This window comes from Melanerpes formicivorus, unplaced genomic scaffold (genome assembly GCF_026170545.1).
Source record: "Melanerpes formicivorus ecotype bairdi unplaced genomic scaffold, bMelFor1.0.p_v2 SCAF_2, whole genome shotgun sequence".
In the NCBI taxonomy this organism is placed as follows: domain Eukaryota; kingdom Metazoa; phylum Chordata; class Aves; order Piciformes; family Picidae; genus Melanerpes; species Melanerpes formicivorus.
The window spans coordinates 4,773,331-4,794,876 of NW_027142354.1; the positions used below are offsets into that span (position 1 = coordinate 4,773,331).

At 46.7% G+C, this 21,546-nt stretch overlaps 1 protein-coding gene across 4 annotated transcripts in view; it reads right to left on the reverse strand.

The window, feature by feature from the left end:
• The window catches only part of BACH2 (BTB domain and CNC homolog 2), a 230,485-nt gene that overhangs the window by 83,377 nt on the left and 125,562 nt on the right, over positions 1–21,546 (reverse strand). For 2 of the 4 annotated variants that reach the window (XM_068149520.1, XM_068149529.1), the window contains one exon: positions 13,821–13,903. The exons of 1 other annotated variant lie outside the window; for it this stretch is intronic. In XM_068149520.1, the coding sequence (XP_068005621.1) occupies positions 13,821–13,868 (48 nt within the window). In that variant the 5' untranslated portion in view covers positions 13,869–13,903. Of the gene's footprint in view, positions 1–13,820; positions 14,354–21,546 lie in introns of those variants that run through there. One more of the 4 variants, XM_068149536.1, reaches the window with a different exon arrangement.

The window sequence follows — 21,546 nt, forward strand, 5'->3', positions numbered from 1 at the left end:
GGCTGGGGAAGGACTGCTCAGGATCTCAGGTAGTGATAGGACTAGGGGGAATGGAATGAAGCTGGAGGTGGGGAGATTCAGGCTGGATGTGAGGAGGAAGTTCTTCACCATGAGTATGGTGAAGCCCTGGAATGGGTTGTCGTGGGAGGTGGTTGAGGCCCCGTCCCTGGAGGTGTTTAAGCCCAGGCTGGATGAGGCTCTGGCCAGGCTGATCTAGTGTGGGGTGTCCCTGCCCATGGCAGGGGGGTTGGAACTAGATGATCCTTGTGGTCCCTTCCAACCCTGACTGGTACTATGATACTATGATTAGAGCAATATTTTTGTTATTGATGGCAGTGTAAAATGATCACTTTGAACAGCTGGCAGAATATTCTTCAGCAATTCCCAGTGCATTCAACGATTCTTACTTTAAATGCAATGTTATGCCAACACAACAGGTTCTAACTTTGGAAAACACTAACTTTCAGTTCTGAGCACAGTGCATGCATAAATTCATAGTCTCCTAGTTGGTGATATACTCTGCTTGCATAAGGTCACTGCAAGGAATTGGTGGCTTCGTGATTCACATTATTTAAGACTGTCCACAAATAATAGTCTTTTACAAACTGCTTCCCTTCATTTTCCCTTCTTGCTTCATTTTCTCATGCAACAAGTCTGTCTTCAAGAGCACCACTCCCATTGAAACTCTTTTGGATTCCTACTCCTGTGTCACTCTCTCCAGTGCCACTCCCATGATGCTAAGTACCTGGCTAATAAAAAGTCAAACAATGTGATACTTGTATAACCCTCATGGTTTACTGAAAGCACCAGTATATGTAATCCACCACGCTGGATTATGCAGTTGGGTATTCACTGATGTTACTCTCTCCCTGTATGGTTACAGACCCCATTTGCTCATTTGTCTTCCCAGGCAAATGTATGATTGGTAGACAAAAAGGTCACCAGAACCAGACATCCCCCTGTCTCTGCAGGCCGCACCTTGGAGACCCACAAAATCGTAGAATCACAGAATTGTTAGGTTGGAAGGGACCTCGAGGATCATCTAGTTCCAACCCCCTGCCATGGGCAGAGACAGCTCACACCAGATCAGGTTGCTCAGAGCCACATCCAGCCTGGCCTTAAAAACAGCCAGGGATGGGGCTTCTACCACCTCCCTGGGCAACTGTTCCAGCATCTCACCACCCTCGTGGTGAAGAATTTCCTCCTAATACCCAATCTGAATCTACCCATTTCTATTTTTGTTCCATTCCCCCTAGTCCTATCATTACCTGACACCCTAAAAAGTCCCTCACCAGCTTTCTTGTAGGCCCCCTTAATATACTGGAAGGCCACAATAAGGTCTCCTTATCCCGAGCTGTTGTCTGCTCTCCAGCAGCATGATGAGTGTGACCTGCTGCTACCTTCTCCCTTCCTTCTGCTTTCACAAGGGATCAACACAAAACAAATCACTGAGCACCTTTTTCCCACAGTGGCAATCATCACTACCAAACTACTTTCAGGACCACGGCAGGTTTGCTCAGGAAGCTGTGTTTTAGGAAGCAGTGTCCTATGGAAGCTTAAATGCCTGACTGATGAAATGCACCCCATACCTATGTCCTGGACCACTTTAAGAGATAATAATATCTGATACACAAGCAAAAGCTTTTCTTCTGAGAAGAAAAAAGTTCATGTGATTTTTCTGATGTGAATTGAGAAGATATATTCTCCATAGATCTTGGAGACATGCAATTAAAGACTGTCAAATTTGCATGCACACAGGATCCAATTGAAGGCTGAGCAGGCGATGTTATAACATTTCTCATTTGACTTGACACCTTCTTTTTCTTTTAACAGCTTCTGTGCATAATTTCCTTACCTTAAACAAACTAGAGGTGCCCTTGGGCCCATGAGGATCAGGAGGAAAGCTGTGAGATGTCTGCTTCCCAAGTACTGCAGAATGACCATCACTGGTCTGCAAAATCACAACTGGTAAGCCCACAACGCCACACCAAATAAAGATGAAGTGAACAGAGCACAGCTCTGCAGGTCTCCCTGGTTTGCCAGGCTGGATTTCCCAAGCAGCATTAAGCAGAAGCCATCAGCTGCCCTGGGCTTTCTTTTCTGAAGTTTCTGTCTGGTCAGATGGATTCCATGGAAACGTCAACAACAATGGCTGCACCTCTGGCCCCAAACCCACTCTCCAGCAGAGATCTCATGTCTTTGCTCCACAGCATGGGGGCACCAGAGCTTTAGAAGAGGTCATAAAATGTCAAACATTGGAAAATCAACACATAATTTCAAGCTTTTATTTTCCTCTTTACTTCACCCCTCAGCTAAAACACTTTGGTGATGTTTTTCCAACTACAGGTTGAGTGAACATTGCAGCAAGAAAACAGTGACCCTGTGCACCTGAAGTCTGCCAGACCTACTGTTGCTCAAAATAAGGCTTTCAGAGGGAAATGACAAGATACAAGGCAGGCAGTTGTATTTCTGGTGTACATGTAGAGTGAGAAGCACTAGGAGGACTAGGTGCAACATGACTTAGCATGTTCTAGCACTTATTTGGCAAGGTGTTCAGTGCCTTTAATCCATGTCCTTTAATGAGATTTGGGATCCTCTGCAACAAGCGGTATCAAGCCACAAAGGCATGAAGACAAGGAGATTAAAGTACAGATTAATAATTATACATCATAAATGACCTGGGAGCGGTTAACATGGTTTCACCAAGGGGAAGTCATGTTTGACCAACCCAATAGCCTTTTATGAGGACATTAGCAGGCGGACAGATGATGGTAGAGCAGTGGATGTGGTTTATCTTGATTTCAGTAAAGCATTTTACACTGCCTCCCACAGCATCCTTGCACCTAAACTGAGACAGTGTGGTCTAGATGATCAGGTAGTGAGGTGGATGAGAACTGGTTGTAGGAAAGAAGTTAAGAGAGTTGTGGTCAATGGGACACAATCTAGTTGGAGGCCTGTGTCTAGTGCAGTCCCTCAGGGGACAGTACTGGGACCAGTACTATTCAGTATATTCATCAACGACCTGGATGAGGACACAGAGTGCACTGTCAGCAAGTCTGCTGATGACAGCAAACTGAGAGCAGTGGCTGACACACCAGAGGGTTGTGCTGCCATTCAGTGAGACTTAGGCTGAGAATTGGGCAGGGAGAAATTGAATTAAATTTAACAAGGGCAAGTGTAGAGTCTTGCACCTGGGAAAGAACAACCCCATGGATCAGTATAGGTTGGGGACTAACCTGTTGGAGAGCAGTGATGTGGAAAAGGACTTGGAAGTCCTACTGGACAAAAGGTTGACCATGAGCCAGCAATGTGTTCTTGTGGCCAAGAGGGCCAATGCCATTCTGGGGTGTATTGGAAGAGGGGTGGTTAGTAGGGGGAGAGAGGTTCTCCTGCCCCTCTGCCCTGCCCTGGTGAGGCTGTTCTGGAATATTGTGTCCAGTCTGGGCCCCTCAGTTCAGGAAGGACCCCAGGGAACTACTTGAAGGAGTCCAGCACAGAGCCACAAAAATGATTAAAGGAGTGGAACATCCTCTGTACGAGGAGAGACTGAGGGAGCTGCGGTCTTTAGTTTGGAGAGGAGGAGACTAAGGGGTGACCTCATAAATGTTTATAAATATGTTTAATTAATATCTGAGAAAATATGCATTCTTGTCATTGCATCTTTCTGCAATAGCTCATGTTGCCTGGCATGAACTTTCCAAATATTAATGAAATTACATGATCTCGATTGAAAGAGTACTTGGGCAAGCCTTATCAATAGAGCTATCCAGACATCCATCAGGGAGGAAACGTTCCTTTTTACCTTTATACAAATGAGGTGGCCCAGTAGTGCTTACAGCTATTATTCCATGCGCTTCCTACCCGAAGTGTATGAACTAGTTTCGAAGGGGGAAGGGGCTGAAGAGAGTCCTCTCAGACAAGAGTCTGGGGGCGACAAGCTAGAGTTGGAGGTGAAACCAGCAGCCCAGCTGAAGTGCATGTACACTAATGCACGAAGCATGGGTAACAAACAGGAGGAGCTGGAAGCCTTGATGCAGCAGGAAAATTATGATATAGTTGCCATCACAGAGACGTGGTGGGACGACTCACACGACTGGAGCGCTGCAATTGACGGTTACAAGCTCTTCAGGAGAGACAGGCGAGGAAGAAGGGGTGGAGGGGTGGCCCTGTACATCAGAAAGACACTAGATGCCATTGAGATGGAGGCTAGGGATGATCGGGTTGAATGCTTGTGGATAAGAATTAGAGGGAAGACCAGCAGGGCAGACACCCTGGTTGGAGTCTGTTATAGACCACCCAACCAGGAAGAAGATGTTGACGAAGCATTCTATAGGCAGCTTAGGGCTGTCTCAAGATCTCCGGACCTTGTTCTCATGGGTGACTTCAACCTGCCTGACATCTGCTGGGAACTCAACACGGCAGAGAGGAGACAGTCTAGAAGGTTTTTAGAATGCATGGAGGACAGCTTCTTATCCCAGGTGCTGCGAGAGCCTACCAGGGGCAAGGCTATGCTTGACCTCCTCTTCACCAACAGGGAAGGACTGGTGGGTGATGTGGTGGTTGGAGGGTGTTTGGGGTCCAGTGACCACGAGATAATTGAATTCTCGGTTTTTGGTCAAGCCAAGAGGGGCGGCAAGAAGACCTCCACTCTGGACTTCCGGAGGGCAGACTTTGGGTTACTCAAGGAACTAATTCAGAGGGTTCCTTGGGATAAAGTCCTTAAAAACAAAGGGGTCCAGGAGAGCTGGACCTACTTCAATGAAGAATTGTTGAAGGCTCAGGGACAGGCTGTGCCAATGTGCCAGAAGATGAGCCGCCGGGGCAGACGGCCAGCCTGGATGGTTCATGAACTTTTAATGGAACTGAGGGAAAAAAAGAGGGTGTATCACCTTTGGAAGCGAGGGGAGGCAACCCACAGAATGTTTAAGGATGTTGCTAGGTCTTGTAGGAAGAGAATTAGGGAGGCAAAAGCACACTTGGAACTTAAACTGGCCTCTACTGTGAAGGACAACAAAAAGTCCTTCTATAAATACATTAATAGTAAGAGGAAGGGGAAGGAAAACCTCCACTCCTTGGTGGATACGGAGGGGAACGTTGTAACAAAGGACGAGGAAAAGGCAGAGATACTTAACACCTTCTTTGCCTCAATTTTTACTAGAAGGGCAGAACGTCTTCCTGACAGCTGGTCTGCAGAGCTAGCAGAAGGAGCCAGGGAGCTGCACAGTTTCCCTATGTTCCATGAGGCGGTAGTTGGAACTCTCCTTAGCAGCTTGGATCCCCACAAGTCCATGGGACCAGATGGGATTCATCCTAGGGTGCTGAGAGAGCTGGCAGATGAGCTGGCCAAGCCACTCTCCATAATTTTCCAGCAGTCCTGGCTCACTGGCGAGGTCCCAGAGGACTGGAAGCTGGCCAACGTGGTGCCCATCCATAAGAAGGGCCGGTTGGATGAGCCAGGGAATTACAGGCCTGTCAGCCTGACCTCAGTGCCAGGCAAGATCATGGAACAGGTCATCCTGAGTGCAATAACACAACACTTAGAGGATGGCCAAGGGATCAGGCCTAGCCAGCATGGATTTAGGAAGGGCAGGTCCTGCCTGACCAACCTGATCTCCTTCTATGATCAGGTGACCCGCCTGGTGGATGTGGGGAGGCCTGTTGATGTAGTCTACCTGGACCTCAGCAAGGCCTTTGACACCGTCCCCCATAGCAAACTGCTGGCCAAGCTGTCAGCCCATGGCTTGGACGGGAGCACACTGCGATGGGTTAGGAACTGGCTGGAGGGCCGAGCCCAGAGAGTGGTGGTGAATGGTGCCACATCCAGCTGGCAACCAGTCACTAGTGGTGTGCCCCAAGGATCAGTGCTGGGCCCTGTGCTCTTTAACATCTTTATTGATGATCTGGATGAGGGCATTGAGTCCATCATCAGTAAATTTGCTGACGACACCAAGCTGGGGGCAAGAGTTGATCTGCTGGAGGGTAGAGAGGCTCTGCAGAGAGACCTGGACAGGCTGGACAGATGGGCAGAATCCAACGGCATGAGATTTAACACATCCAAATGCCGGGTTCTGCACATTGGCCACAACAACCCCATGCAGTGCTACAGGCTGGGGTCAGAGTGGCTAGAGAGCAGCCAGGCAGAGAGGGATCTGGGGGTGCTGGTTGATGGTAGGCTTAACATGAGCCTGCAGTGTGCCCAGGCAGCCAAGAGGGCCAATGGCATCCTGGCCTGCATCAAGAACAGTGTGGCCAGCAGGAGCAGGGAGGTCATTCTGCCCCTGTACACTGCACTGGTTAGGCCACACCTCGAGTACTGTGTCCAGTTCTGGGCCCCTCAGTTTAGGAAGGATGTTGACTTGCTGGAACGAGTCCAGAGAAGAGCAACAAAGTTGGTGAGGGGTTTGGAACACAAGCCCTATGAGGAGAGGCTGAGGGAGCTGGGGCTGCTTAGCCTGGAGAAGAGGAGACTTAGGGGTGACCTTATCACTCTCTACAACTACCTGAAGGGAGGTTGTAGACAGGCTGATGATGGTCTCTTCTCCCAGGCACCCAGTACCAGAACAAGAGGACACAGTCTCAAGCTGCGCCAGGGGAGGTTCAGGTTGGATGTTAGGAAGAAGTTCTATACAGAAAGAGTGATTGCGCTATGGAACGGGTTGCCCGGGGAGGTGGTGGAGTCGCCGTCATTGAAGGTGTTCAGAAGGAGACTTGACGGGGTGCTTGGTGCCATGGGTTAGCTGTTTGGGTGGGTTGGATTGGTTGATGGGTTGGACACGATGATCTTGAAGGTCTCTTCCAACCTGGTTTGGTTTATTCTAATAAAGGTTTATTCTAAAGGACATTTCAAGGCAGAATCTGTAGAAATGTACCAAGACTGATGGTCAACCCACACATACACATTCTTCTCCAATGCATGTGGCAGGAATTTTTCAAAAAGGAGGATAACCAAGAGAGAAATTCAAATCCTGAAAAGGAGGTTTGTGCAAATGCTTTTAGTAGTAATCAAGGAGGAAACAGATGTGTGGACAAAAAGTTCTGATACGGGACTAATCCAGAGGCAACGGAGAAAAGGAATGGGGAAGAGCCAGGAGCAACATCCAGATGGATACTAAAAATGGTGTTGTTCTGGATGAGTGGAAGGGTTCAAGATAAAAAAAAGGGCTTACCTCAGAGAGAGAGGAGGCTGAAGAGGCTGGGGGCTTATGGATCAAGGGTTTCACAGAAGAAGAGGTGGAGGAAAGAGAGTTGGAGATGTTTCAAGAGAAAAGGGTCTGTAGTAAGGGGTGGGAGCCCAGCTCTGGCTCTGCTGCCTCCAAAGCGGGTGGAGGGGCTGAGATGAGAACAGGGCAATGAATTGTGGGAATGAGTGGCTATTTTCCAGTGCTTTCAGTGACAAAAAAGAAACCAAAGAAGCCACAGATAAAGCTATTGCACACTACAGTGAGTATGTAAGGATGCTGGGAGGGAGCAGAAAAGAGTGGGCAGGCAGCAGAGAAGTTGTACTGCCCAGAACAGAGAGGGGAATGGCTGCCAAGGATCTTGAAAGAGAAGTGGGAATGGTGCAACACCAACAAAAAGGGTTCCTGGAGGGTGTTCATTCCCCCTCTGGAAGGTTGGATCATGCTTTTCCAATGGGAGGAGAGGGGAGGGAAAGTTGCAGGCACTCAGAGAAGCAAACAGGGAGAAGTGTCACCATGGATAAGAGATGAGAGGGGAGAGGTAATCCCTGGTGAGAGGCTAGAGTGGGTGAGGACACGGTGCCAAGAGTTGATAATCCATCTGATTAGAGAATTAGGCACAAGAGATGTCAAGCAAAAGGCAGAGAGCAGAAGAGGTTACAAAGGTGACTAGAAGAGCCTGAGCTTAAAATAAAACTGTCAAGCTGTCCAAATGCACCAGCCACACACTTCTCCTCTGCCTGCCCTCTCCCTCCATCGTACTGTTGTCGACAAACTGCCTTACAGCAGGGAGCAAACAAAAATCCAGCCACGCTCAGGCTGATCCTGGAGGAGCAACAGAACAGGAAAGAGGAGAAATAAAAGCTGGCTGACAATAGGTGCATGTGGATAAAAAGGAGCCTTTTAGCACAGCTGTGCGGCTATGTTTGATTTACGTGGGTTTCTTCACACCAAAGAGAGGCACAGTAGTGCAAATGGCTTTCCAATGAAAGCATCATAGACAGAACCCTCTGCACGTTAGAAAGAAAGGGAAGGCTAGTGTCCTGGGTGCAGATGGAGCTGGGGATACTGGCTCAGGCAGTCAGCACAAAGGCACTTGGATCGTGCCATCCCCATGCAAGGCAGCGCTACGCCCAGCGGCGTGAGGACTGATGTACACAAAGCCCTAAGCGCTTTCGTCGGCAGCTTACTATTTTGAGTTCGAGCTTGACATCCTCTTGTAATGAAAAGGCTTGCCTTCTCAGCAAAATGACTACCAAGTACTGTGAAAATCTTGTTCTTTGTGACAAAGAAGTCTGCTCCAAATGAAGGAAAAAAAAACACCCCACTGTAGCCCTGATTGCATGGTACACATTTTTGTAATTTTTTTTCCCCCTAGTAGCAAGTAATTAATCTTGTGTTAGAGCATGAAAAGCCCCTACTAGTTTTTGAACTTGCAGACAGCTGGAAAATGCCTACTTAGGCTAGTATGCACATCTTCTGAGTAATTCCTACTTGCTAATTACTCCTCCAGAAGCTACCAACAGCTATTCTAACTAGGGAGGGATATCACATCACATGATCATATATCATGCAAATTAACCAAAGGATGCTGGCGAAGCAATGGGATAAAGATCAGGTAGTTCAGAAAGAAATTGCATCTAATTGATTTTAAGGAAATGCTAAACCCTAAAAAACCCCCCCAAAAAACCATGAACAACCTTCCCCTCCCCCCAAGAAACAAACAAGCCAACCCCCACAATTTGTGGTATGTCAACAGTGTTTCAGAAACAAAGAACACGACTAGGCAACAAAAAACAATAGTGAAATCAGCATTTGCAGAAGTTGTCAGAGTAGATTCCTTCTCCCAGTGACAGATGAGATGAGACTGAAGCCTGGGACCCCTTGCAAATAAGACTTGCTAGTATTCTACTAACCCACTGCAACCAGAGCAATATTCCCCTCTGCAACACAACAGCCGTTATTCAAACTGGCAAGCCCTCGCACGTAAAAGCTCAGCAAGGATTCTGCAATATTCATCACAGCAGCCCAGAGGGAATTCCAGCTTGCAGTGTGCAGAATGCTCACTGGCGCTCCTGCACAGCAGAGCAGACCTCTCCGTCAGTGAAGGAGCACCAAAGGGCACTAAGTGGATGCTGTTGGAGGTCCTTCCTCGAGATGGAGCTGCTGGTGGTGCAGGCACCTAGGGGCTGTGTGGGAGGTGAGGAGAGGCAGCCCGGATGGAAATTAAATAGGTACCGTTACATGCATGTGTGCACATTCACTAATGCAGGCATTGCAGCAGGAATGTCTGCTCTGGAAAGCGCAAAGGCCAAGTTATTGCCCGGATGAACAAACGCCCTTACTCAGTGTCTCAGGGAAGGCTCTGGCCACCTTCAATCAAACATCTTTTTCTTGGAATGATGTGGTCATCAATCCTATTTAAGGAAAGGGAAAAAAAGGCTTTGTACCACTGCTTTTCCTCTTCACTCGATGCGGCATAAAATACCAGCACATGAGCACAGCCGAAGGAAACAGAGCCTGGCTGATAATGGCCACACTCACGTATTTATTAAGCAGCCCAGGGATGCAGGCACCAGGCACAGAAGATGACTACACAGCTCACTCATCGACTGCCTGCAGCAGCAGCCTCCTGCTACCCAGAGGTTTGCTTGAAATCCCTGCACAAACGCTCTGCAACCAAAGTGTAAAAGCAACCACTTGCCTTGATCTGATTGCCCACTTGAACTTTTCAAGAAGGTTGCATCTATTTACCATCACTCTACAGTGCTGTGCTGCCAGCTGGCTTGCTGCAGAAAGACAGCAAAACCTGCCTGTGATCCACGCACCACTGTGCCTCCATGCCTCAAAGGGCATGTAGGGAGATACAGCAGTGTCCCCATTTACCAGTGGGCCATGGGCATACAAACCTCCTGCCATTGCCAGGGCTGCAGGTAAGGGAGAGCTGACTACCTTGACTTCTTAGGTACTCATCTAGATTGGTAAAATCAGTTAAAGGATAAGGCCCTTTTTGTGATTGTTTGGGCCTAGACAGGTGCTGGTATTTGGCCCATGTCAGCTGTTCAAATGCTTCACAACTGGGCACCGCTACAGGGTTTAGCAGCATTGCCTTCAATATCTCTTCATGGCTTCATCATATCTGTGCTGTGTATACACAAGCACACAGGGACCATGAGACTCCCAGCGACCTCTTGTAATAGCGACTGTCAGCAGCCGACTCAGAGTCAGGAAAAACACACTTCAGCAAGAGGCTGTGCCTATAAATATGGCAAAAACTAATTACCCCAAGAAAGGTTCCTCTTCCTCTTACAATTAGCATTGTATACAGTTGGATATCTCAATGTAAACCCATCACTCTGAATGTCATCAGGTTCACTATCAAATACTGTGGCACCACTATGGAAGGAACAGTATGAATCCTGCATAAAATCTCTGAAATAACAGACACCAAATCTGACAGGTGAAAAGTACCACTGCAGAGTTTTTAAAACAGTCAAATGAGAGAGGAAAAATATGAAGCCTAAAACCAGCAGCTCTATGCAGAAAGAGTGATTGCCCATTGGAATGGGCTGCCCGGGGAGGTGGTGGAGTCACCATCATTGGAGGTGTTCAGGAGGAGACTTGATGGGGTGCTTGGTGCCATGGGTTAGTTGTTTGGGTGGGTTGGATTGGTTGATGGGTTGGACACGATGATCTTGAAGGTCTCTTCCAACCTGGTCTATTCTATTCTATTCTATTCTATTCTATTCTATTCTATTCTATTCTATTCTATTCTATTCTATTCTATTCTATTCTATTCTATTCTATTCTATTCTATTCTATTCTATTCTATTCTATTCTATATGCTAAACAAATATCCCTGTAAGATATGGAAAAGATAGCTGAATCCTTTCCTGTGATCAAGGCAGTGGGCAAACTCCAACAAAGAGTTCAGGAAAGAAAAGGGGCAGGTATTCATAAGAGAGGACAAGGGAGCTGGTGCCACCCTGGGTTCGAGCACAGGAAGGCTTCCCAGAAAAACTGCTCTGGGTAGTTTAAGTGATTATCTGTAAAACATAGGGTGAGAAACAGCCCCCAGGACTGGACAGAGCTGGGGACTATGTAAACCACATCTCACATGACAGAAGAGCTCAGAAACATCCTTGCTAGGGAACGCTGATTTAATTTTTTTGGCAATTTTTCTTCATTACTTTAAGCCTGTTTTTAAGCAAATATTTCTGTAATCCTTGAAGACATCCTTAAATCTTAGTTTTCAGTGAAAAAACAAGAGTACTGCATTCACTCAAGTACAGCTGTCCCCCAAACGGGTGACTGCTGCAGCACCCAGTGGTACCGCTGCACAACTCGACAGCAGCACAAGGATAATGAGGAGCACACACCCTCCTATCTAATGAATGAGCCTGTATGAAAGAGGTTTCTTCCAGTGACCACTGCTAGGCTGGAGAGCCCTTTAGTATGCAATAGGAGGGGGAAACAAAGTCTGAATGAATCATGAGCAAGCAAAAAAGGTAGTGGCACACCATCACACTTTTCCATTTCAGCTCTGTAAAGTTCAGCTATGTCCAGATGACGCTACTGGAATCACTATCCAGAGAGAAGTGAGCAAGTCTGAATCAATCAGATTCTAAAAACTGAGCAAAATCTGTCAGCACAACAGAAGATGGAGAAGTTATCATCTACACAGGAAGAACAAAGGCAACTCTGGCAACCTCATCCCGAGCAAAGGAACAATCAGGCAAGCTTCATCCAGGGCAGTTGGCGGGAGAAAAGGTCAGGAAAAACATAGCCAGATTTCCAAAGATAAAATCTGCTCCTCTCCCAAACCTTTTCTATGTCCTCTGATGCAAACATGCTAACTTCTGCAGAGGAAGCCTGCTCTGGAGCCCCATGGGAGTGAAGCAGGGGGGACATGACAAGCGCCATAGGCCAATCTTTGCAGCAAAGGAGCAACTAACGTTTAACTAATGCCAAAATGACAGCCTCAAATGCTCATGCAATGACAAAAGCATCAGCAAAAGCCAAATGGGAGATGAACAGAAACATGCTCTCACATCCAGAGCCATCTGTCCCTCTTCGCTCATTCTTGTTGTTTTACAAATTGACCTACTGTTCCAAATCCCAGATTTTCAGAAATAGCACTGGCTGAAGGTATTACCAGGAAAAGCAATCAGTGTCAGCTAACCAGTTTAACCGAGGAATTCTTTCCAGCAGGCTGAGTTAGTGATGACAGAAGCTGAAAAACCAAAATCCCAGAGAGAGGGAAGCATGGGCCACTTGGATACACAGGCAAAAAGCAGCAGGACCAATATCTGACAGTGCAAGTGGTATTCCCTTTCACTAAAAGCAGGTTAGAAATGAAACATTATTTGTGAGACATTGACATTATTATTTCCTGACACAAACCAGGCACTTCAGAGGACAACAAACCATCCTTTCCCTGCCCTCTAGACTGGCATCAGAGTAAAGAAGACCAGACAACCCATGAGATTTCTAAAATCAATTACTGCATCAAATAAACAGTTAGTATTTTCCAGTGAACTGAAAGGTATCATAGTATCATAGTATCATTCAGGGTTGGAAGGGACCACAAGGATCATCTAGTTCCAACCCCCCTGCCATGGGCAGGGACACCCCACACTAGATCAGGCTGGCCAGAGCCACAAGTCTTTAAACTATAGCCAAATTACTGCCTCCCCACCTTGTGCAAAGATACATTTCATTACCAAGTTAATTTTTAGTATCCTAAGTAGGCCTGGCAAGGGCAACTCTGCTAATTTAATAACCTCAGAGACCTTTATCATCCCTGTTGAGGTTTACACAAAACGCCCATCCTCATGGCTTTTCAGTCTTCTGAGCCCTTCATTTCCTATTAGATTGGCATGTCTTTGTCAGTATGGCTAGTTTTTGCCGGGTGCTTTAATCAGTGGTAAGTGAATATCCCCCTTGCAAGCCTTTTTTTTCTGGGGAGGGGGATTTCCTCCCAGTACTGCCAAAGGAGCCACGATTTGCTGTGTGTCCTCCCCCACCCCGGTGCTCCCTCTCCCTTTGAAATGGGGAAAATGGAAAACTAGGAAACGCAACAGATGGCCTGAAATCCTCTTCCTACGAAACCCATCGCTATGGCAGCTAGCTCAGGCAATATTTCAAGTATTTCCGCATGTGCCAATAGCAGTATCCATGACTGCCTGTGAAACTCCCCCATAGACACCCTGTTTGCAACAGCCTAGTCCTCTCGTTAAAGGCTCTCTTCTTTCCCCTACTCTAAATCCAATGAGAAAACTAATCTCCAGATTTAAAACTGACAGGTGGTACATGCATAATTAAAGATGACCTAACAGAGAATGCTCTCATTTCTGGCACATTATCAGACACTTAAGCAAAGCAATTATCAGCAGGCAATCTTTTCTGTCAACAGAGATGGGATGAAACATTTTGCCAGTTAGGAAGATATTGTAATGATGATACATATGTATTTGCAAATATTCCAGCAATATGACATAGACTTAAATCTCTCTTCTCTCAAAGAACCTTCAGCATCCATGAAGGACTGCAGTAATGTCGTCTCACATTTCCACGTTCCCCTCTGCTATTTCCACGGACTCAGAGTACATACTACATAGGCTCCACCTTGTTTCTACTGACCTCAACCTCTTCCTTTAAGACATCTGAACTCCACAGAACTTCTGCCATTCCTCCTCGTCTGCTCTTATTGTCCCCTCCAGTCCCTGCAACACCAGTATTAGTCAGTACATGGTTGATTTGTGATTCAAGAAAGCTTGTCAAGTTGCCTTTTTTTTTTCCCCCAAAGCAAGCATAACCTCAGAAAACATGTCCTCCTCCTTCTTTTGCTCAAAAACACAGAAAAATGCAAATCCTCCAACAAAACCCAAGCTAACGTGGTTTAACAAGGACAAGTGCAGCCTCCTGCGTCTGGGAAGGAATAATGAATTGTACCAGTACAGGTTGGGAGGTGATCTGCTGGAGAGCAGCCTTGTGAAGAAGGACCTGGGAGTCCTGGTGGACAACAAGTTATCCATGGGACAGCAATGTGGCCTTGCAGCCAAGAAGGCCAAGGGGATCCTGGGGTGCATTAGGAAGAGTGTGTCCAGCAAATTGAGGGAGGCTCTCCTGCCCCTTTACTCTGCCCTAGTGAGACTTTACCTGGAATACTGTGTCCAGTTCTGGGCTCTCCAGTTCAAAAGGGACAGGGATCTACTTGAGAGAGTGCAATGGAGGGCTACAAGGATGATTAAGGGACTGGAGCACTGCCTCATGCGGAAAGGCTGAGAGACCTGGGACTGTTTAGTCTGGAGAAGACTGAGAGGGGATTTAATAAATATTTATGAATATCTGAGGGCTGGGTGTCAAGAAGGAAGGGACAGCCTCTTCTCAGTTGTGCCCTCTGATAGGACAAGGTGCAATGGATGTATGCTACAGCACAGGAAGTTCCACCTCAACATGAGGAGGAACTTTGTTACTGTAAGGGTCATAGAGAACTGGAATAGCCACCACAGAGAGGTTGTGGAGTCCTCTCTGGAGACTTTCCAGACCCATCTGGATATATTCCTGTGTGAGCTGCACTAGACTGCAAGGTCCTGCTCTGGCAGGGGGGGTTGGACTTGATCTGTAGAGGTCCTTTACAACCCCTAACATCCTGTGACCCTCTCCCAAACACTCTCTCTTCATGTACAGGTAGCAACCACTTGGAAAATGTTGGGTGTTGGGCACTGTGCTGCTCTGTTTTTCCTCTTATAGCTTTTGTGACATGAACACTCACTGGGAAGAATTATGGACCTCATCCATCACGATGGACTGTGCTTGTTGTGAACAACTATGTCTTACTCATTGTGGACCACAAGTAGTGATAGGTAGTGATAGGACTAGGGGGAATGGAATGAAGCTGGAGGTGGGGAGATTCAGGCTAGATGTGAGGAGGAGGTTCTTCACCATGAGAGTGGTGAGACCCTGGAATGGGTTGTCCAGGGAGGTGGTCGAGGCCCCGTCCCTGGGGGTGTTTAAGAGCAGGTTGGATGAGGCTCTGTCCAGCCTAATCTAGTGTGGGGTGTCCCTGCCCATGGCAGGGGGGTTGGAACTGGTTGTGGTCCCTTCCAACCCTGAATGAAACTATGAAAACTATGAAACTATGAACACCTCTCCCTTGCGAGCTGTGAAGATGGAAGAGACAAGTGCCCTTTGTCCCCGCAGTGTACAGAAGGGGCAAGCACTGGTCAGGAATTTTATGTGGAATCAACTTAAAGTCTGTACTAAGAACATCTTCCCTGCTTTTTGTTTGAACAAGCAGATGGCACTGCCTCCCAAAATAGCAATGTCACCCATGCAGTTTGAAAGAGGCAGAAACTTTTTAACCCAAACTCTTAAAACGCTTCGTTCAAGCAGTGTTTTGCAATGAATCCAGAAAGTGTCTGGGTGGGGTGGGGTTTATTTTGTGTGGGTTTTTTTTTTCCCCCCCGCCCTCCCAAGGAGGGATTTTTTAAAAAGGATCTTTTGGAGAATAAAAACAAGGAGAAAAAAAAACAACACCAAAAAAAAAAGAAACCACCAACAACAAGGAAAAGGAAAGCCTAAAAAGGTAAGTGGTTTTCTTAATTCTGAGGAAATTGGGATTGTGAGAAGTATTATAAACCGCAATTACGTACACACACGGGACTGCACTTTACGTTACCAAAGAGCTGCTCTTAGGGTATAAAATTGCTTTAATATTGCACTAAGACAAGTGTTTAAAAAAAAAGAAAAGAAAAAGAAAAAGAAAGGCTTATGGTAATGGATTTTCAAAGCAAAAGTAAAGCTGCTTTTCTCCAAGAACAGGGCTTTAGAGAAGGGAAACTTCACAATGCCAGTGGTGCGCGTTTTGATGCGTTTCACAAGATCGCTCATTATTTAAATGCCGACGCATTTGTGTCATACATGGATAAACGATCTTATTGTTCAGAACGTGTCGTTAGATGAACATCACTGCTGTTAGGACTAGCATTATTTTGCCTTTTTTTTTGCACCCCGCCCCCATCCCCCCAAGTCAGAACAAAAGTCTCTTTTAACGCAGTTTTGGGAACTTCATGCAAATGGCGGGTTTTACACATCAATCGTCAGTTTAATAACATTAATGGTAAGAGGGAAATTAAGGGTAATGGCTTATTTTTTTGGCAAGCAAATGAGAGTTTATAGAGAAGTTTCTGCTATGGCAAACTTTATAGCCCCCTGTTATCAAAAGCACTAACAGTGAGAATTAAGATTAAACCACTGACTTGTTAGCATGCTGGGCTTACTGAACCACGACTTCTCCGCACAAAGAAATCCATTGTGCAAGATAGGAAGAGGTAGTGATAGTCTTCAGGGACTGCAGGGAGCCATTTACACAACAAAATACATTTGCCAGGGGATACTGAGCAGGCTCAAGCTCTCTCTCAGTCTCTCAGTATTGCCTAAGGCATAGAGTTTGGTGATTTGTCCTCCCACTCTACCCCTCTCTTGTAATTGTGGTACTTTGCAGCATTTAAAGTCCAGTCTCGGATCCATCACGCCCATGAGTGACCCTGGTGAATTCACAGGTGCTGCTTGTAGGCACTCATGCCACAGGACCAGTGTGAGAAGAGGAAACCTGCATCATATGGATAGCTAGGGCAGCAAGAACAGACATGTCTGTGGATTGACGGATGACTACAAAGAGCCACACTTTAAAAGCGTGGTTTGATCATGACCGCAGGAATGATAGGATAAGAAAAACCATTTGCTTTCCCAACATAAACAAAAAACAGTGACATGTAAAAGTGTCATCTTTTCACAGGAAATACCACAGAAGTTAGTGATGGCAGGTTTTTTATAATACTACAAATGGGTGCTTAAGCAGAAATAGCAGTTTCCCATTGCAGTGATGGTATATGGGCAAACTTTACATCGTTTACATGCCTCACTGCTTTATTACACTTGTCTGTAGGTTTAATAATAATAATAGTAGTAGTAATAATAATAGTAATGATAAAAAACAACCAGGTTGGAAGAGACCTTCAAGATCGTCGCGTCCAACCCATCAACCAATCCAACCCACCTAAACAATTAAACCATGGCATCAAACACTCCATCAAGTCTCCTCCTGAACACCTCCAATGATGGTAGCTCCACCACCTCCCCAGGCAGCCCATTCCAATGGGCAATCACTCTCTCTGTATAGAAATTCTTCCTAACATCCAACCTAAACCTCCCCTGGTGCAGCCTGAGACTGTGTCCTCTTGTTCTGGTACTGGGTGCCTGGGAGAAGAGACCATCATCCCCCTGTCTACAACCTCCCTTCAGATAGTTGTAGAGAGCAATAAGGTCACCCCTGAGTCTCCTCTTCTCCAGGCTAAGCAACCCCAGCTCCCTCAGCCTCTCCTCATAGGGATTGTGTTCCAAACCCCTCACCAACTTTGTAGCCCTTCTCTGGACTCGTTCCAGCACGTCAACATCCTTCCTAAAACTGAGGGGCCCAGAACTGGACACGGGACTCGAGGTGTGGCCTAAGCAGTGCAGTGTACAGGGGCAGAATGACCTCCCTGCTCCTGCTGGCCACACTGTTCTTGATGCAGGCCAGGATGCCATTGGCCCTCTTGGCTGCCTGGGCACACTGCAGGCTCATGTTCAGCCTACCATCAACCAGCACCTCCAGGTCCCTCTCTACCTGGCTGCTCTCCAGCCACTCTGACCCCAGCCTGTAGCTCTGCATGGGGTTGTTGTGGCCAATGTGCAGAACCTGGCACTTGGATGTGTTCAATCTCATGCCTTTGGACTCTGCCCATCCGTCCAGCCTGTCGAGGTCCCTCTGCAGAGCCTCTCTACTCTCCAGCAGATCAATTCCTGCCCCCAGCTTGGTGTCATCAGCAAATTTACTGATGATGGACTCAATCCTGTCATCCAGATCATCAATAAAGATGTTACAGAGCACAGGGCCCAGCACTGATCCTCGGGGCACACCACTAGTGACTGGCCGCCATTCACCACCACTCTCTAGGCTCGGCCATCCAGCCAGTTCCTAACTCAATGCAGTGTGCTCCCATCCAAGCCATGGGCTGACAGCTTGGCCAGGAGTTTGCTATGGGGGACAGTGTCAAAGGCCTTGCTGAGGTCCAGGTAGACTACATCCACAGACCTCCGCACATCCACCAGGCGTGTCACTTGATCATAGAAGGAGATCAGGTTGGTGTTGTAGTTTCCAGTTACAGGCTGTCAGGAATGAATCCTGCATTCTGAGACAGACAAGCCATTTCCATGGAAGCATTTGAACCACACAACCTTTCCAGAGTCAGTACCCTTCAGTTTGCCCATATATCCTGATTAATGTTCCCACAACTTGAAATGGTATTTCCAGGTAAAGAAGCCTACACTACGGACTGCTGATTTAACTGTGCTGCACATCCATCCTCCTGCCATCTGTGGGCTTTGCTGAGAAGCAAGCTTTGGAGAGAAGAAAGGAAGCACGCTTCCTTAACATTATTTACAGCATGCACTTTCAGTGATGCTTTTCATGAGTAGGCAAGTGGAAAAATAGGTTAAGTAGTACAAAGTCTGCTGAAGTTTTACAAGAAGCCCCAAGGCAGGCAGGGCTTACTATGCACCACAGGAATGAAATGCAGCATCTTCGAGGAGACGCTGTTCTATTGTTGAGCAGCAGTTTGGGACAGCTGTGGGAGGTAGGCTGTCTCACCCATGAGCAAACTAGGAAATGACAGGAGCTTGTAGGTGGTTGTCTCTGACCTCTGTAAGGTCAGAGAGAGAAGCAGTTAAATCCCATCCCTGAGGTACCGCCCCTGTGAGGGTGGATGCATTAGGTCATTACAGAGAAAAGAAACAGAAGAAATAACTATTCCACTCAACACCGTCACCGTGGAAGGTGGCATTAGCAGTGGGTTTGGATGGGCAAGGAAAAAAACAGTGTGAGGAACATGTATGATGCACCAGCACATGCATGCTGAACGGGATGAAGTCTCTGCATTTTTGCTGCACTGGCATCATGACATCATGCTTCTTGCCATTCACATCACAAATGTCATCATGCTGTCTGAGTGCCTCCAAATGAGGCCATAAAGTTTGTGTCCCTCGATCTGCTGCTGCTGACCACAATCCATCTCTAGATACAACTGGTGAGAATGGCGAAGATCTTCCCCTCCCTGCAAACCTATGCTAGAATTACACTGTAACCAAAATCTACCCTAAAAAGCAAGTCCTCAGACAAAATAAAGAAATGTATAAACATCACTGTTTGAGGTGGGAACACATGACTAGATTTTTCCCAAGTCTGAAGGAACCTCATTTCCTACTGAAAAATTAGGAACTGTGAGAGCTCAACCTTTCACCGCAGGCTTGTATGCATCCCAAACACCATGTCAAAAAGTACTGTTGCTTCATCAATACATTTGTAATTCAACCAAAAAGATTTTTAAAAGTATGTGAAGAGGTTTGCATGGTAAACATCAGAAAAACTCCACTTTCCAAGCCTGCAGCCAGTTGTTCTCCTGCTTTGTGCTGACAACCTTTTTTCCCTCCAATCATTCAGACACAATGCCTTCAGGTCTGTCTAAGTAATGTAATTTACTGGAGTGGAATTCCCTTGATACCTTGTGCAGCACTCAGTGACAGTATCATTTATACTCTACACTGTCATGCCATGACACTGATATATTGGCTTTCATCCCTCATTCAGCACAGGGGGTGCAATTTCACCTTCCATTGTGCCCTTTTGCAGACTGCGCGTACAAATTCCCTCCATTCATTCCTAATTACAAACCTCAGCTGAAATACACTCATTAGATTTGTATTTCTCACTCCAAAGTGTCAATCTTATTTGAAAATTCCAATTTTCCCTAAGATTCATCCATTAGCAGCAACCTCCAAAGCATTCCTTAACTGAGTGCATTAAAAGTGGAGCTGGCAGAGCAGAGACACACTTAAAACACGCCATTAGAGCAAATCTCCATTGCTAATGCTGTCGTGTTATTCCAGCAATGCAACGAGGAGCCTGTGACTGGCCAGCTCTGCTCCTGCCACAAGTGACAGGTATAAGCCAGCAGTCAATTGCTATGTCCAGCTCTGCTCCCATCCTGAGGCTGTACCACAACCCTAAGCATCCTAACAATCAGCTGTCCCCCCTGGCTGCATGGGAAGGGATCTCCAGATGATCAGGATCCACTGCTGTTGTCTCACAGGACCTCCTATACATCATGAGAAGCAGGGGCAGTAGCGCTGGATGGTTAAAGGAGTCCAGAAGCTGTTACAGAGTTTACAGCAACTGTAAAAATGTGAAAGTGGGAAAGTTTGCTGTGGGAAAGTTTGAAAAAACAACAAGCTGGGGGTTTCCTGAAGTAGCAGATCTTCTCCTATGCAACACACCAGGTTTTGAGAGCTCTTCAGCTGAAAATCTCAACCGTGCTGCTCCAGTCGCTTTCACTAATTCTAATTTAGTGGCCACATGTGGGATTGGTCCCTTTGGATTGAGTACAGAAAACACAGCTCCACAGACTTCACAGAGCAGCTCTTCGAGTGGTTAAAAGAATCAAAAAGAGATCTGTCTACCTCTTCAAGAGAAAGGTAAACACCTTAAAAGCCTCATCACCATACAAGGGCAAAAATGAGGAGCCCGGCGGCGGGTGCTGCTAGTTGCACAATGTGTCCTATGTGCCATCTCTAAAAATAGCCAATGCAGTGATACCCCTGGAAGGGACCAGCCTGTCTCATCCAGCTGAAAGCGCAGCAGCGGTGAGCACTGCAGCATGAGTGGTGTGCAAGCCTTGCCACCGCACGCATGACACACTCTCTCCTGCCCTTATCTTCAAAGCCATCAGGTCTGAACTCATCTACATTGGGTGCAGCAGCAGAAAGGAGGAGGGTGGGGGATGTAGGGGGTAGAAAGAAACAAAAAGGGAAAATTCCACAGAAAAAAATCACAACAAACATTTATGCCACTTGTCAGCATCTGGTCACCTAGAGGACTGAGACATGCAGGAGACAGTAACAGATGTAGTGTTAACTCCCTGCAGCAACCACTGCCGTGGAAACTAATTACTGCTGAAGGTTTGCCCATTCCCACCTGAAATATTTAAAACCTCGATTACTGCATTAGCTCTCTTGCCCTACGTACTGCTATCAAGGCAGGAGCTAATCTGATGGGTGCACAGAGATGTAAAAGCAGAAAAGTGTGTTTCAGCAAAGAGGCAACAGTAAGGCAGAGAGGACAGGTGGAGAGCTCTCCTAAGAAGAAGGGGAGAGTTAAATCAAGATAATTTAAGAGATTTCATGTTTCATAATTAAAGACTCACCGCTGACAGCATGGCTATTCCAATGAACAAGCACGTGTGCCTCTAAGTGCCACCAGCACCTCACA